Source organism: Pituophis catenifer, unplaced genomic scaffold (genome assembly GCF_029215685.1).
Source record: "Pituophis catenifer annectens isolate HBS135680 unplaced genomic scaffold, rPitCat1.0.hap2 SCAF_10, whole genome shotgun sequence".
Lineage (NCBI taxonomy): Eukaryota > Metazoa > Chordata > Lepidosauria > Squamata > Colubridae > Pituophis > Pituophis catenifer.
In genome coordinates this window covers 15,403,104-15,416,499 of record NW_027256890.1, presented here as the reverse complement: position 1 = coordinate 15,416,499, position 13,396 = coordinate 15,403,104, and the positions used below count along the sequence as shown (strand labels likewise).

The 13,396-nt window shown below is 41.4% G+C and overlaps 2 protein-coding genes across 6 annotated transcripts in view; one reads left to right on the top strand and one right to left on the bottom strand.

Moving 5' to 3' along the window:
- The window catches only part of KNTC1 (kinetochore associated 1), a 31,574-nt gene extending 29,082 nt beyond the window's left edge, over nt 1-2,492 (bottom strand). Inside the window, exons 1-5 of the mRNA XM_070951346.1 lie at nt 2,361-2,492; nt 1,823-1,943; nt 1,282-1,397; nt 677-749; nt 274-351 (exon numbers count right to left, since the gene is read on the bottom strand). Coding sequence (XP_070807447.1) covers nt 274-351; nt 677-749; nt 1,282-1,397; nt 1,823-1,943; nt 2,361-2,492 — 520 coding nt within the window. The remainder of the gene's footprint in view (nt 1-273; nt 352-676; nt 750-1,281; nt 1,398-1,822; nt 1,944-2,360) is intronic.
- Nucleotides 2,493-4,025: 1,533 nt separating this feature from the next.
- On the top strand, nt 4,026-13,332 carry RSRC2 (arginine and serine rich coiled-coil 2). Of its 5 annotated transcripts, none has more exons than XM_070951348.1 (10): nt 4,026-4,158; nt 6,656-6,812; nt 7,184-7,227; nt 9,393-9,583; nt 10,464-10,607; nt 10,742-10,864; nt 11,176-11,255; nt 11,493-11,725; nt 12,130-12,219; nt 12,681-13,332. In XM_070951348.1, exons 1-10 carry the CDS (start codon nt 4,153-4,155, stop codon nt 12,861-12,863), a joined length of 1,251 nt encoding a protein of 416 aa, XP_070807449.1. In that variant the 5' UTR covers nt 4,026-4,152; the 3' UTR covers nt 12,864-13,332. The 5 variants fall into 5 exon arrangements, with proteins under 5 accessions (XP_070807449.1, XP_070807448.1, XP_070807452.1 ...); XM_070951347.1 differs by having other exon boundaries at nt 10,443-10,607; XM_070951351.1 differs by having other exon boundaries at nt 9,371-9,583.
- The last annotated feature ends 64 nt before the right edge of the window (nt 13,333-13,396 follow it).

Here is a 13,396-nt window from a genome sequence, read left to right as displayed (position 1 = left end):
CTATCATTTTCCAAGAAAACTCAGTGACAATTTGGCTCAAATCTGGAAATCACAATTGTGAATTGGCTATCAAGCTTCACAAAACACCCATGAAAAACACACAAGGGCTGAATCGCACAACAGCTGTGGCAAGTGGCTAAGTGTACATGAATGCAACTGCCATCAGCTATATCTGCAAAATTTCTGAGAGTGTACTTAGAACAGAAAGTACGAAAAGGAAAGTTTCGTCTCTTAATGTCCTGTATGGTTGGAATCTACAAAGTCCTGGCTTACCTTTCTGAATGTCGGCAAGGGGAAGATGCATAATACAGAAAAAGCCCTTGCTGGTCAGAATAAATGCATGATAGATACCTATAAATTAAGCAGAGAACATATCAAGCAGCATTCCCAACCCAGATTACTCCACCTGCGTACTTTTGAATCAAGGAATACTTAATCTCTAACTATGAACAAGGAATCAAAACAACTCCACTTCCTCTGAACGCTGAACAAAGGCCAAAAGAATTGCACTGGGTATATAAACAGAAGCTCAATTTTAAATTTTGCAGCAAAATTTTGCAGCAACCCCCGCCCCACCCCCAAAAAAACAAGGCAGCAAAATGTTCACAGCCTCCTTTATGGGCCAAATTCTGAGTTGTGACAACCATGATTTACAAAATATACTTTCCAATCTTACCTTCTACGGAACTGTCCATTTCTAGAATGAGATCCAAAAAGGCTTTTTTGTCGAAAGAACTTTGAACTAACGCCTAGATGTGGTTTCACAAAAAAAAAACAAAAAAGCATCGTTGTAATGACAGCTGGGTGTTGGGAATTAAGAGTTAAATAATGATTTTATGTATTTTCGTATACTGATGGAGACTGAACCTTCCCAGGGTATCTCGTTCAGCTTGTTTATAAAAGTGAGAAAAGTTTCAGAGAGGGCACAAATATGAGACTTCGTGTTTTCTATCCCATCAGCACAGGAGCGCAAAGGAAGTTAGAAGCCTTTAATTCCATTTTCACATTAAGCATTATGGCTGTGGTTAAAGTTAATTGTATTTCGGAGAAAGAAGTTTGCTGCAAAATTAGGGACAGACTTTTTCCTATGGTTGATTTTTGTGAAAAACAAAACTTTCAGCCTCTTTACAGACATGCTAAAACGGAAATGGGACTCGGGAATGGGGGAGCTCAGAACCTCCTTCCATTGTGCTAAAACTGTAGCTTAGTATTCTGTACCTTCATTTCTCAAATAAAAGAAGCCACATGTTTACAAGAACGGGCAAGAAATAAGCAACCTGCCTTAGTCAGCAGGGTCTGTTTTGAAGATACTTGAATCAGGTGCAAGTTCCCACTTCTTTCGCCCGCGACAAGGAACTGGCCTTCTTGACACAAGCCAACAATGTCCACTTCCGTTTCTGAAAGGTTTGAAAAGCCAGCCACACGTTATTGTGGGTGATGATGAGAAGCCCAAAAAGAAAACACTGCAGTAAGTACAGTAAATTTAAAAACAACCACAAGATGACTAAAAGATACCCTGGGAAACGGCACAAGCCATAAATATGCCGTTTCCATATTATTCAACTTAGGGCATTTTTCTGCAGTCATCCATCCATCCATCCATCCATCCATCCTGTCTGTCTGTCTATCTATTTAACTATTGTATGGCATATTCATATCATCTCAATAAAAAGGAACACAGGAGCAAAATACAAAACATGGAATATAAAATCTGAAGTTTTAATCAGGAAAATTACAGACATGTATCTAGGCTTGCAAATATCATTTTTTTACTTCATCTGCCACAGAGATCCATAGTTCCTGGTCCCAGCCGGAAACTCACCAAAATGAATAAACATTTGAAGAGACTGACAAATATTGTCAAGCACCGCCACTGTCCTGTCAGCCACCAGCACGCAGCCATCACTCAAACTGTAGGCATTTAATTCCGGGTTAGATAAAACCTGAACAATTTAAGGAAAAAAAATGTAATGAAAGTCCATACAAACGGATTGAATAAAAAAGCACAGGAACCAATGACATTTGCATTCTTGGCATATCTGTGTCAACAGATTAAAACAACAGAATTAGTGCAGCTATCAATAACTAATGCACATTGCAGCTATACATCAATGGCAGTCCTCAGGTTACAACCATAATGGAGCCTGAAACTTCAAATCTGGGTGGTACGTCCCCTTACTCAGGTTGGTCATAACTTTGAAGTTGCTAAGTGGCAGGTCATAAGCCAAGGACAACCTGTACTGTTATATAATAAGAGTTGTAGGGCTGTGCATTTCCTTTTTATAGTTGCTAGATCTTTGGACTGAAATTAAAAAGAGACCTCACAGCAGCTTGTGATGGGGTCCTTAAGGCTGTGCTACCTTTTGGGATGAGGTTATTTTCACCAGCGTGTTCATCTGATAGAGCGCGCTTCCACATTCTTGCCTGGAACATATGCTCAGCTGCCCGCTGCCCGTATCGTCACTCGTCAGGAGCTCAACGTCGTCCCACATCTTCGGAGGACGATGTTCTGCCCGGCGAAAGTCGGAGGACAAACTATGAGGCCATAAAAATTTAATAATAACCAATTTCGTTGTATACAGGATGTACAAGGACAATAAAGGCTTTGAACTTTAATGCGTATTAAAGCCAAGGAAGCTTTTCAATGCAGATCTGGGTTTGCAACGCTGCAGGATCCACCCTGGATCGATCATTGGGACCTGGTGAACCCACCCAGATTGAATCCTTCAACGTTATGCTGGGACACGTATAATTCCCTTCATTTGTGAGTTTGCAATGGCACAGATTTATTCTTTCCTCAATGCAGAAAAGTTAGGATTTTTGTCTTTTTTTTTTTTTTTTTTACGAGTGCCTGAATGTCCAAATCTCATCTCGCTTCAAGCAAGCTGCGTGGACTTTTAATGCCCATTAAGAAGCATGATCAATAATTTCCACTCCATGCTCCAGAGCTCCCTTTCTCTACAAATAATATTTCCCCCTTTAACCCGCAAATAAGCACCCGCACAAACACTCAACGGCCACAAATAATAATAATAATAATAATAATAATAATAATAATAATAATAATAATAATAATAATAATAATAGTCCTTTTTCTGGATTGCACCTCTCTTGATTTAACCATGGATTCTTTTTTTTGCAAAGCCTGTTTAAGTGACATGTTTAAAATCAAAGCAAAAGAGAAGTTAGCAAGCAAAACGGGCATGCACATCCCAAAATACGGGGCGGGGAGGCGAATTTGCGGGGTGAGACCGTTCAGTACTTTTTTTTTTTTTTGCAAGGAGGCAGCCAGGCAGATGTCCAACCGGTCTCTTCCAAGCTTCACCTGGTGAACTCCCACCTGCCACCCAGCTCTTACAGGCGTCCGGCAAGGCTAGCCCACCGGCGGGGTCACATCTACCCAATGACGCCGCTTGGAAGGAGGCGAGGGGAGCCGCGCGGGGCCACCAAAGGTTCAAATGGATCTTTTGGATTTGGCGGGAGTTCTCCCTGCCGTCCGCAGGAGGGGCTTAAGCCGGCTACGGCGCTCCGCAAGGGCCAAACTGCCTCATGCGAACGGCGGGCCCAAGCCGGAGAGATAGGAAAAGTTACAGAGGTGTTTTCTCCGTCGTGGTTTTTTCTTTGACTTATGTGAGGACGCTCTTTTCAGGCTCTCTCGCGCGGTCGTTCCCAATTCGTTAAGGGGCAAAACTGAGGAGGATCGGGCGCAACCGAGAAAAATCGCTCCCACATATCAAAGGAGGCTATTTTCTCTTTATGAAAGAAAAAAATGGGAAGAGATCGACCGGATCACGTTGAAATGTTTAAATGTGACGGGTCCTTATTCGGAGGCCGCCCCGTCTTCTTTGGGGCAGGAAAGCCTTAAAAAAAGAAAAAAGAACCAAAGGAAGGAAATCACAGCCTCCCCACTCTACAAGGTATATCTCTAGGCTCCCCTCGCCCGCGCAGGCGCAGCGCCGCTCTTCTGCCTCCCGCCGCTCTCCCGGCTACATCCGGGCATTTCCCAAGCAGGGGGCGGGGCCGAGCTGAGAGGGGCTGATCGCCCAGTCGGTTACGGAGGCGACGCGCGTCGCTCGCTGAGGGCTCGAAGCCGCGGAGGAGCCGGAGGTCCCGCTCGGGGCCCGCTTCCCCCGCCCCAACCTGCACCCCGGCATGGCGGTGAGGCTCCCCCGAAGGCTTCCCGGGCTGGCGGAGGGCGAGGCCCAAGCGGCGGGAGGAGCCGCCTCGGGTAGAAGGCGCCAGACAAGATGGCGCCCGGCCGCCATGATGGGCCTCCTTGAGGGGGGAGGGGGAGGAGGGAGGCGGTACCCCCCCCCCAGCGCGGCTTCTCGAAGCTTCTCCGGCGGCCTCTGGGGGGGGTCCTGGGCGCCGCTCTTGGCACCCTCATTGGGGAGAAGCGAGTGCCGGCATCCCCACGTTGGGCTGACACGCCTCATACCCGTGTGGGGGGGGGGAGGACTTTTTCTGGGGTTAAAGCGCGTAATAGATGTAGGTGGATGGATAGAAATAGAGAGATAAAAAAAGAAATAGAGACATAAAAGAGATAAAGGTATATTAAAAAAGAAAGAGATAAAAGGTTAGATAGACAAAAAAGACAGATGATAGATAGGGTAGAAATAGATAAACGGTCATATTGAGGTAGATGATGGATTGATAGATTAGATAGATATAGAGGTATATAAGATAAAAGATATAGATATAAAAATAGATAAAAGGTGTATATAGATATATATAGATACACAAAAATAGATGTGTATATATATAATGTGTATATATATATATATATGTATGTATGTATGTATGTATGTATGTATGCATGTATGTAGGTCTTTGGTTATTCGGGTCTTCTCCCACGTAAAATTGGAAGTGTCTTGGCGACGTTTCGACGAAGTCTCATTCGTCATCTTCAGGCTGGTGTTCTTGGCTTCATGCTTCCAGGAGCAATGTGATTGTGAGCATTGCTCCTGGAAGCACGAAGCCGAGAACACCAGCCTGAAGATGACGAATGAGACTTCGTCGAAACGTCGCCAAGACACTTCCAATTTTACGTGGGAGAAGACCCGAATAACCAAAGACCTACATACAAACACCCGCGAAAACCTGAGAAAACATATATATATATATATATATACATACATGTACATGTATATATACATGTATATGTCTTGAATTATCTAGGACCAGAGTGTTTAGTATATTTTAATTGGTTTTTGTTTAATTAACATTTGTATTACATGTATTTTTTATCGTTCGCTGTTCACCGCCCTGAGTCCCTCAGGAATAGGGCGGTATATAAATTTAATAAATAAATAATAAATAAATAAATAAATATATGTATGTGTATAGATATAGATGTGTATATATATACATATTAAGCATATTTACATATATCTATGGATCTGAAGCCTTTTGAAAGCAAATTTTATTATAGGATGTAAATGATCAGTGTGGAAAAGAACAGGGTGTGTTTATGGATGCAAAGGCTTGGGGGTGGTGGTTAGGGTTTATTATGGGATATGGAGAGGAAATCGGTCCCATTTGTGGCTCTTTTATAAATATAGCTCTTAAGAAAAGAAGCTGGCATGCGGGGCGCGTGTAAATCTTTCACATATGGCTGTTTATGTGTGGCAGAGATTGGGGTTGCTAAAAAAAAAGTGCCAGTAGGACAATATGGCTTGTGCCCTCTGTAGCTGCTCCAGATGGAAGAGGAGGATGCTGAGTGTAAGGCTATATTAATTATTCTAAGGTATCTTTTAGTGACCCCGGGGTTCTGTCTTCTCAGGGGAAAGGAAAGGGAGGGGGAACCCTATCTTTATTTGTATTTATCAACCCTATCAACCCTTTATTTGTATTTCTTCATGTTGTGTTTTCCCTTTGACTGTTTTGACTGTAATTTGTGATTTACAGGGCAACCAAGGTGGGATGAGTAAATTTGCAGTTGAATTAATGGCATAAGTTCCAACAGCTTTCTGGGTGGTGGGGGGGGGGTCTATTAACTTTAGAGGGGCTTGTATTCTGAGTAAATATTTTAACTTGGACATCAGAGACTTCGGAATAAACACATGATATAGGTTGCATAAAACTAAATGTTTAGGAGCTTATGGTTCCTTAGCAGTTATTTAGAAACAAGGCTTTTTATATTTTTATCGATCAGTTGATAATGCCATTGTAATGGCATATAATGCTATTCTTAGTTGCCAATGTTAAATGTTGTTTGTGACCTGGTTTTAAAGCCCTTGGGGTTGTACAGCTCCAATTAAGTGCTATGCTGTCAGCTGGGTTTTAATTTATTTGGAATATTCCTAAAATATAAACAGGTTTTCCAAGTAAAGCACCACAGTCATAAAATCCTTTGCATTTTTTCTACCTATCTAGTTATTCATTCAGCCTGATAAGAAATTATTTAATGACAAAATTGTGTTATTTAGTCTTTGCTGCAATAGTCATGAGGGTAATTTAGTTTCTAGAGGAAGCTATTAAAATAGCTGTATACTTTAGTGTGAAGGAAGTCGGACATATCATTTATTGTAGTTAATGTAATATGTGCTGTAGATTGAGTAATTTAAAGAACTTGAGGTAATGTCCCATGGCTGTCGGAAGAGTAGCAGACAGTCACTGTACTGCAAATATTAAAAGTTATTTCATTTTAAATTAGGCTAGTGATTCTGAGCGAGAGGCAAATCCTCCAGAGAAATCATCTCCTGAGAGAGAGAAGAAAAAGGAACGATCAGATGCATCCAGTTCACCTAGAACTTCAAAACACCATTATTCAAGGTCACGTTCCCGATCAAGAGAAAGAAAACGAAAATCCGGTATGAAAGTCTCTCCCTGTTTGTTAAATTTTGCTTATGGACACACCCTTGTAGTTTAATTTTAATGGTTGCCGTAATTAAGGTAGTCATTTGTTGCAATCTCTCTCACTTTAAAATAAACGTTTCAATTCAAAATGTAAGTCCTAAGTGATAGCATTCTATATTCAAGATAGAATGGTGAATTGACTAAAGAAACCTTAGAATTATGTTGAGCCTTGTATGAGGGAAGGGGGTTGGGAATATTAACAGTTCCAACTATTTTAAATCTGTAAAATAGCTTAAGCATTATTATCGTTGGGATTGGAGTGTATGTAGATGGAGATGATTTTTTAAAACTATATTGGATGACTAATAGATGCTTTCTTCTTTAGATAATGACGGGAAAAAATACAGAAGTCGGAGCAGAAGCAAAGAGGTAATTAATACTTTGTAGTGCTTGGGTATTTGTGCAGGACATATTTACAAGTATGTCATAGCATGTATAAATCTTAAAATATAATTGTCTAAATGGTAAGTACCAAAAAAAAAAAAAAAGTAAATTCAGAAAGTGCTTGGAGTGAGAAGCATGAATGAAACCATCTTTATAACAAAAAGGTAATAGTTGACCAAAAAAAAAAAAAAAAAATTCAGGTGGAGATTTATTGTGGAAAATATCATGATAAAAATTTTAATATAATTGATTCTCACAGAGCTTCCATTCACCAGAGTTCAGCTAAGTATTTGCAAAATTCTTTGCCCATCTCGTTCCACCTCGACCCTGAAATTTTTGTCACTCTTTGGGTGAGGACATAATTGGAGTTCTCCTGTGGTGGGGTTTGTCCATACAACAGGAGTCCCAGAGATAGAAATAAATGGTTTTGAAGGCAAAGCGAGGGAATCAAGATGAGATGAAGCCATTGTAGGAACATTGCTAGGGGAATGGCCGGCTTCTGGTGCAGAGGTAGTTTCAGTCCAGGAGCATCAGCAGTAACTAGAAAATTCTGCTAGAGAGAGCTTTAAATGAAATTTCTTTAGGTGGGATCAGAGACTTTTTCCCCCCTTTGCAATGGAAGCTCTGTTTAAAGAAAAGTAGGAGAGTATTTGTGAAATTGACTATATTGTTTAGATCACATGATAACATTTCTATAATAAATCATACTCAGCGTGCTAATGCGCGAAGAGACTGAACTGAAGACGCTCCAGACTCAGATAGCAAAATTATAAGCCTACTTCATGATAAGGTAACTATTAGTCACTCATATTTCCCTTGCAAAGAAATTTAAATCAGTTTTATTGGATATAATAGTGTTTTTAAAGTACATGCTATATGTTTAGAAGACTATTCCGTTATGTTTTCAAAACGTATTTCCCTCATAATGTAGAAATCGTTCAAACTAGTTAAGAACTGTACTGTTTTTGAACTTAAATTCCAGGGGAATAACTGCCGCTAGAATTTGATTGTTGATGTTTGGCCCAATATTTTAGGTAATTGTCCTAATTTGTAAAGGACTAATTAAGTAAAGGGTTATTCCTAGTTCTAGTAATTTTACATGTTCCAAAAAGGAGGAGGATAGAATAATATGGACATCACACAGTATTGGAAAAACATCCACCACAGTCCATGAATATGCCTCTACCTTGGCAGTTGGATTTGTTCCATCTTTGTGAGCTTTTCCCATGTTCAGTATGCAACAAGAAATACACTTTATGCTCCTCCTTTAATCCTCAGTCAGTATCCAGATAGTTTCATATTAAAAATTTAGCCATAAAAGTTAAAATACTAATAATTGTGGTGGCTTAACATTTAGAATAAGATGGTGTAATGAATGAATAAATAATGGTTGAATTATATGTATATAATAGAGGCTTTGAGTGAGGTTAATAGAACCTGGAAGACATAAAGAATTACATGAAAATATTAGTGTGCAATTGCTTCTAAGTGTCACTTCCAGTACAATTTCTAGAGAAAAATGTATCTGAGTAGTAAAAGTACAGAAAAGGAAAATCTTTACCCAAATTTTAGAGACCTATACACTGAATGGTAAAGTGTCTTACAATAGAGCCCAGATTGTTGCAGATTCAAAGCATGATCCAATGGATCCATGATCCATTGAACGCTGGTTACCTGACAGACAAGGTTTTAGGCTGGTGATCCACTGTTTCACCAAACCTCAGTTTGGCCATTGTAGGAGGATGGCCGGTAAATCTCCTGCCATGTTGCTAGATGAGCTTTTTAAAGATTTCTCTGGGTTGCCGAAAGAGCAGCGTGTTTTCTTTTGTGGACGAGGCCATCAAGCCCTCTCAGAACAGCTGTTCCATCTCTTGATGTGAACCTGGCTTTTGTGGCAGGAGATGTTTTAACCTTGTGGAGCAAGATTTAAGTCAAGCAGGGGGTGGGTGGGGGTGGGGAATGGTAGGGTCACCTCTGCAACGTTGCATAGATGGTGGTGGTGTTAAAGATATCTCAGTTGACGGGGGGGCCACGCTCCTAAGGTTACTAATGTTGCATCATCAACAACGTATCATTCTTGATCTTCTAATGCCCATACTAACTCTCTGTTGCACTATTTTCCTGAAAGAACCAACTTCTTCTTAAAACAGGCACGAAGACATGGGTCCAAAGAGAAGTCCTCCAAGAAGCACAGACTTGAAGAGCATAACGACAAAGACCACCCTGCAGATAAAGGGAGGGAGAGCCTGAACTCTTCGGAGAATGGCGAGGATCGGCACAAGCGCAAGGAGAGGAAGCCCTCCAGGGGACGCAGCCATTCAAGGTCTCGTTCGCGGGAAAGGTAGACGCATAGTTTCCTTCCATGTTAACTCGTTTGGAGAGGATTCGGGAGATGGTTGACCCCACTCACAAAAGAAGGGGAACCTTGAGTTTGCCTACTTGGTGAATGTTTTGTCTCCTAAACTAACGTGCAGCAGTGGTAGAACATTATGTGTCTTTGTAACTGGATTTTGTGGTCACTACAGGTAGTCCTCGACTTAACAATTCACATAGCGATTACAAGTCCATTGAAAAATGTGACTTAAAACCATTGTTCACACTTATGGCCATTGCAGCATCCCCATGGTCATGTGATTTACATTCGGATGATTGACAGTTGACTCACATTTATGACAGTTCCAGGTCCCCGGGGGGGTGTCACATGATCCCCTTTTTCCATCTTCTGACAAGCAAAGTCAACGGGGAAGCCAGATTCACTTAACAACCGTGTGGCTAATTTAACAACTGCAGGGATTCACTTATCAAATGTGGCAGAAAAAGTCGTAAAATGGGGCGAAACTCAATTAACTGATTTCTCACTTAGCAACATAAATGTTGGCTGGGCTCAATTGTGATCATAAGTTGAGGACTACCTGTATTTGTTTCTTCAATCTAGATCCAAGCTCTTCTTCTTAACTAGATTGGGGATCTCTTGGATTGCTTTTCTTACAATACTTACGGCTTAACTTTTGCCACTGATTTTTCTGTAGTACGGCAATGCTGCACTCATTCCAGGGGAATACCTGCTAAATAATAATAAGCCTAAAACTTTCTCAATTATCTTTTTTTTAAAAAAATATACTCTAAACAGAACATAATGCAGATAATGCTTTTATTTGCGGGTAATTAAATGGAATAGTCAAACTTGGAAACGTTAACAGGGATTTGGCGTGTGATTCCAGGCGGCACCGTAGTCGAAGCCGCGATAAAAAAAAATCCCGCTCCCGAAGTCGAGAGAAAAAGCGGCGCGTGAGATCGAGATCTCGATCCAAATCCAGACACAGGCATAGAAGTCCCAGCAGAAGCAGAACCAGGAGCCGGAGCAGGTGTGTTGATGTTTTTTAAATGATAAAATGTAGAGGGAGTGATGGCGAATGGGAGAACCTGCTGTTCAGGCTCGTTTGTGGTCTGATAATTAATTGTGAAGACAGGAAAAATGAAACTCTGTGGTTCTGAACAGGGAAAGAAAGAAGAGACCCGAAAAACCACGAAGGTTCAGCAGAAGTCACAGCCGAACTCCGAGCCCCCCGCCTTTCAGGGGGCGAAACACAGCGATGGATGCCCAGGAAGCCTTGGCCAGGAGGTACGAGACTCTCCTCCCAAACGTTCAAATATTTTGATTGTAGTTTTTGTAAAATGGTTTTCATCCCACACACACACAATAATTGCTGTGCAACTGGAAGTGGGAAAGTATTTCAGCCCCTTTGTCTTTCTCATCAAATGTATCTGTCGAAACTAAGAAGCAGCAACAGAAAAGGGCTAGGTAATCTTTGACTTGTGTGCAGCTTTTTCAGCTTCTCCTTTACTGTTTTGTTTCTGAATGAACAGTACAGTACTGAGGTGGGGAAATGAGAAAAAAAACCTTTTCACATCTTTCTGCATTGTTATTTCTAGGTTGGAAAGAGCAAAAAAATTGCAAGAACAGAGAGAGAAAGAACTGGTTGAGAAGCAGAAACAACAGGAAATGGTTGCCGGTAATTGAACTTCCCTTTAAAATAAATGGAGATAGTAACACTGCACCACTTTTATTTCATTTTGATCTGTCTCTAGAGACTTTCTACTCTTCTACCGTTTTAAAAAATACCAGTTATGTATTTGGACAAGAGCTGATAAAAGACTGACTACCAAAAGACATTGTATCATTTTTTATGGCTTGTAAACTTGGCGTATCAGATGGTGCCTTTTGAAAAATAATATTTTGTTGGTTTCAGCGGCAGCTGCCACCGGCGGGTCAGTCATCAACGTCGCAGCTCTCCTGGCCTCCGGGACACAGGTCACTCCTCAAATAGCCATGGCAGCTCAGATGGCAGCCCTGCAAGCGAAGGCTCTGGCCGAGACAGGAATAGCTGTTCCCAGCTACTACAACCCAGCAGCAGTGAACCCCATGAAGTTCGCCGAGCAAGAAAAGAAGAGGAAAATGCTGTGGCAGGGCAAAAAAGAAGGGGTAATTAATTCTCCTTGCGGCTTTATCTTTGGTTGGTTACCCGTGGGGAAGTCTGCACAGTAATGCTTTCAGAGGCAGATCAGAGTTACACCTGGCTGTGCAGCTGACGACACGGAGTTTTTGGATTTTTAAGATGGAAATAGCTTTGAAGGGCTCATTCGCAGGGCCAGTAATGGCCAAGCCGATATAGTAACTAGATGCTAAATAAGCCCTTGTACTGAAAGTTGGGGGGGGGGGAACCATGAGAGGGGGTGAATGGGTTAGAGAGAAACGGTGAAAAAAAGAAAACTACCTTTTTCCATCATAAATCTTTTTCCAGTTGCTATATGTTGATTTTTCTTTTCTAGGATGAATAATATTCTATATGCAACCTAAAAAACCCTCCCTACTTTATGTTTTTATAGGATAAATCACAATCTGCGGAAATCTGGGAGAAACTGAATTTCGGAAATAAGGACCAAAATGTCAAGTTTAGGAAGTTGATGGGTATTAAGGTAGGTGTTTCTAAAATTAGCTTTGTCTTTACGCCAGAAAGATCAGCATGAAGAGACCTGTGTGGTCTTGGAAGGCCTACAGGCTATGAAACAAAATTTCAGAGCAGTACATGGAGAGAAGTCACATTGTTGAGGTAGCTGGAGATAAGCTCAAACAGTGGGAAAATACAGATTTGGATTAAAATGATCTGGGGATCTGATTACATTGTGTATACACTGCAAGAACCCCACCAGCTTTTCAGAGCAGATCTGGAAAACCTCAGGTGGGGAAAAACTGCTTGTGCTCCACTGCTTGGTAACTGGTAAAAATTATGGGAGCATCAGTAGAGACTTAACAGCAAAGCTTCCTTTGTAGCCGAATCTTTGTTGTCTACTATTGTTAAGCTGGGTGCCGTGTATCGGAGCAGAAGAGTAGAGTTTGGTGACCCTTTCAGTTGATGCTTTTCTTCTGTTTCTCCTAGAGCGAGGAGGAAGCCGGGGGTAGCAGTTCAGTGGACGAGGAGAGTTATAAGACTTTGAAACAGCAAGAAGAAGTCTTCCGCAATCTGGACGCACAGTACGAAATGGCCAGGTCACAGACACACACCCAAAGAGGAATGGGGTTGGGCTTTACGTCTTCGATGCGAGGAATGGACGCCGTTTGAGGAAAACGCCTTCGGACAGCTTTTGAGACTCCGACCAAGATTCTGTGGTTGAGATGTTGGCTTCCTCGTTCACCGAAAGCTGGCGTCCCAGCTTGCATGGGTGTTAACATTGACTTTAATTTATTGACATTACAATTTTTTTGTAAATACCAGATCAGTGATAACTGGTGTTCCATGTTGTAATCAGGTTATTATGCTCACTTCCATTGTACGCGCCAGAGCTCCGGAAGGACGCTTCTACTTCTGTGGTTCTCAAGACCGAACAGCCGAGGGTGAACTCGCCACACGGATATTTTGTGTCCACCACCGTCTCTCTCTTGTGTACTTTTTGTACTTTAAACTTGTACAGTTATTTTCAACTCTTGGAACATAAAACACATTGTGTTGGTGTTAAAAACTAGCAGATCGGACCCGTGGGTATATAAATGCAGTGCAACAACCTGGTTAATAAAACATGTTTTTTTCTCTAGTAGTATTGTATTTAAGTTTAGTGGATAGTGGCCATTTCACAGTGGGATTTAATTTCACAGAGT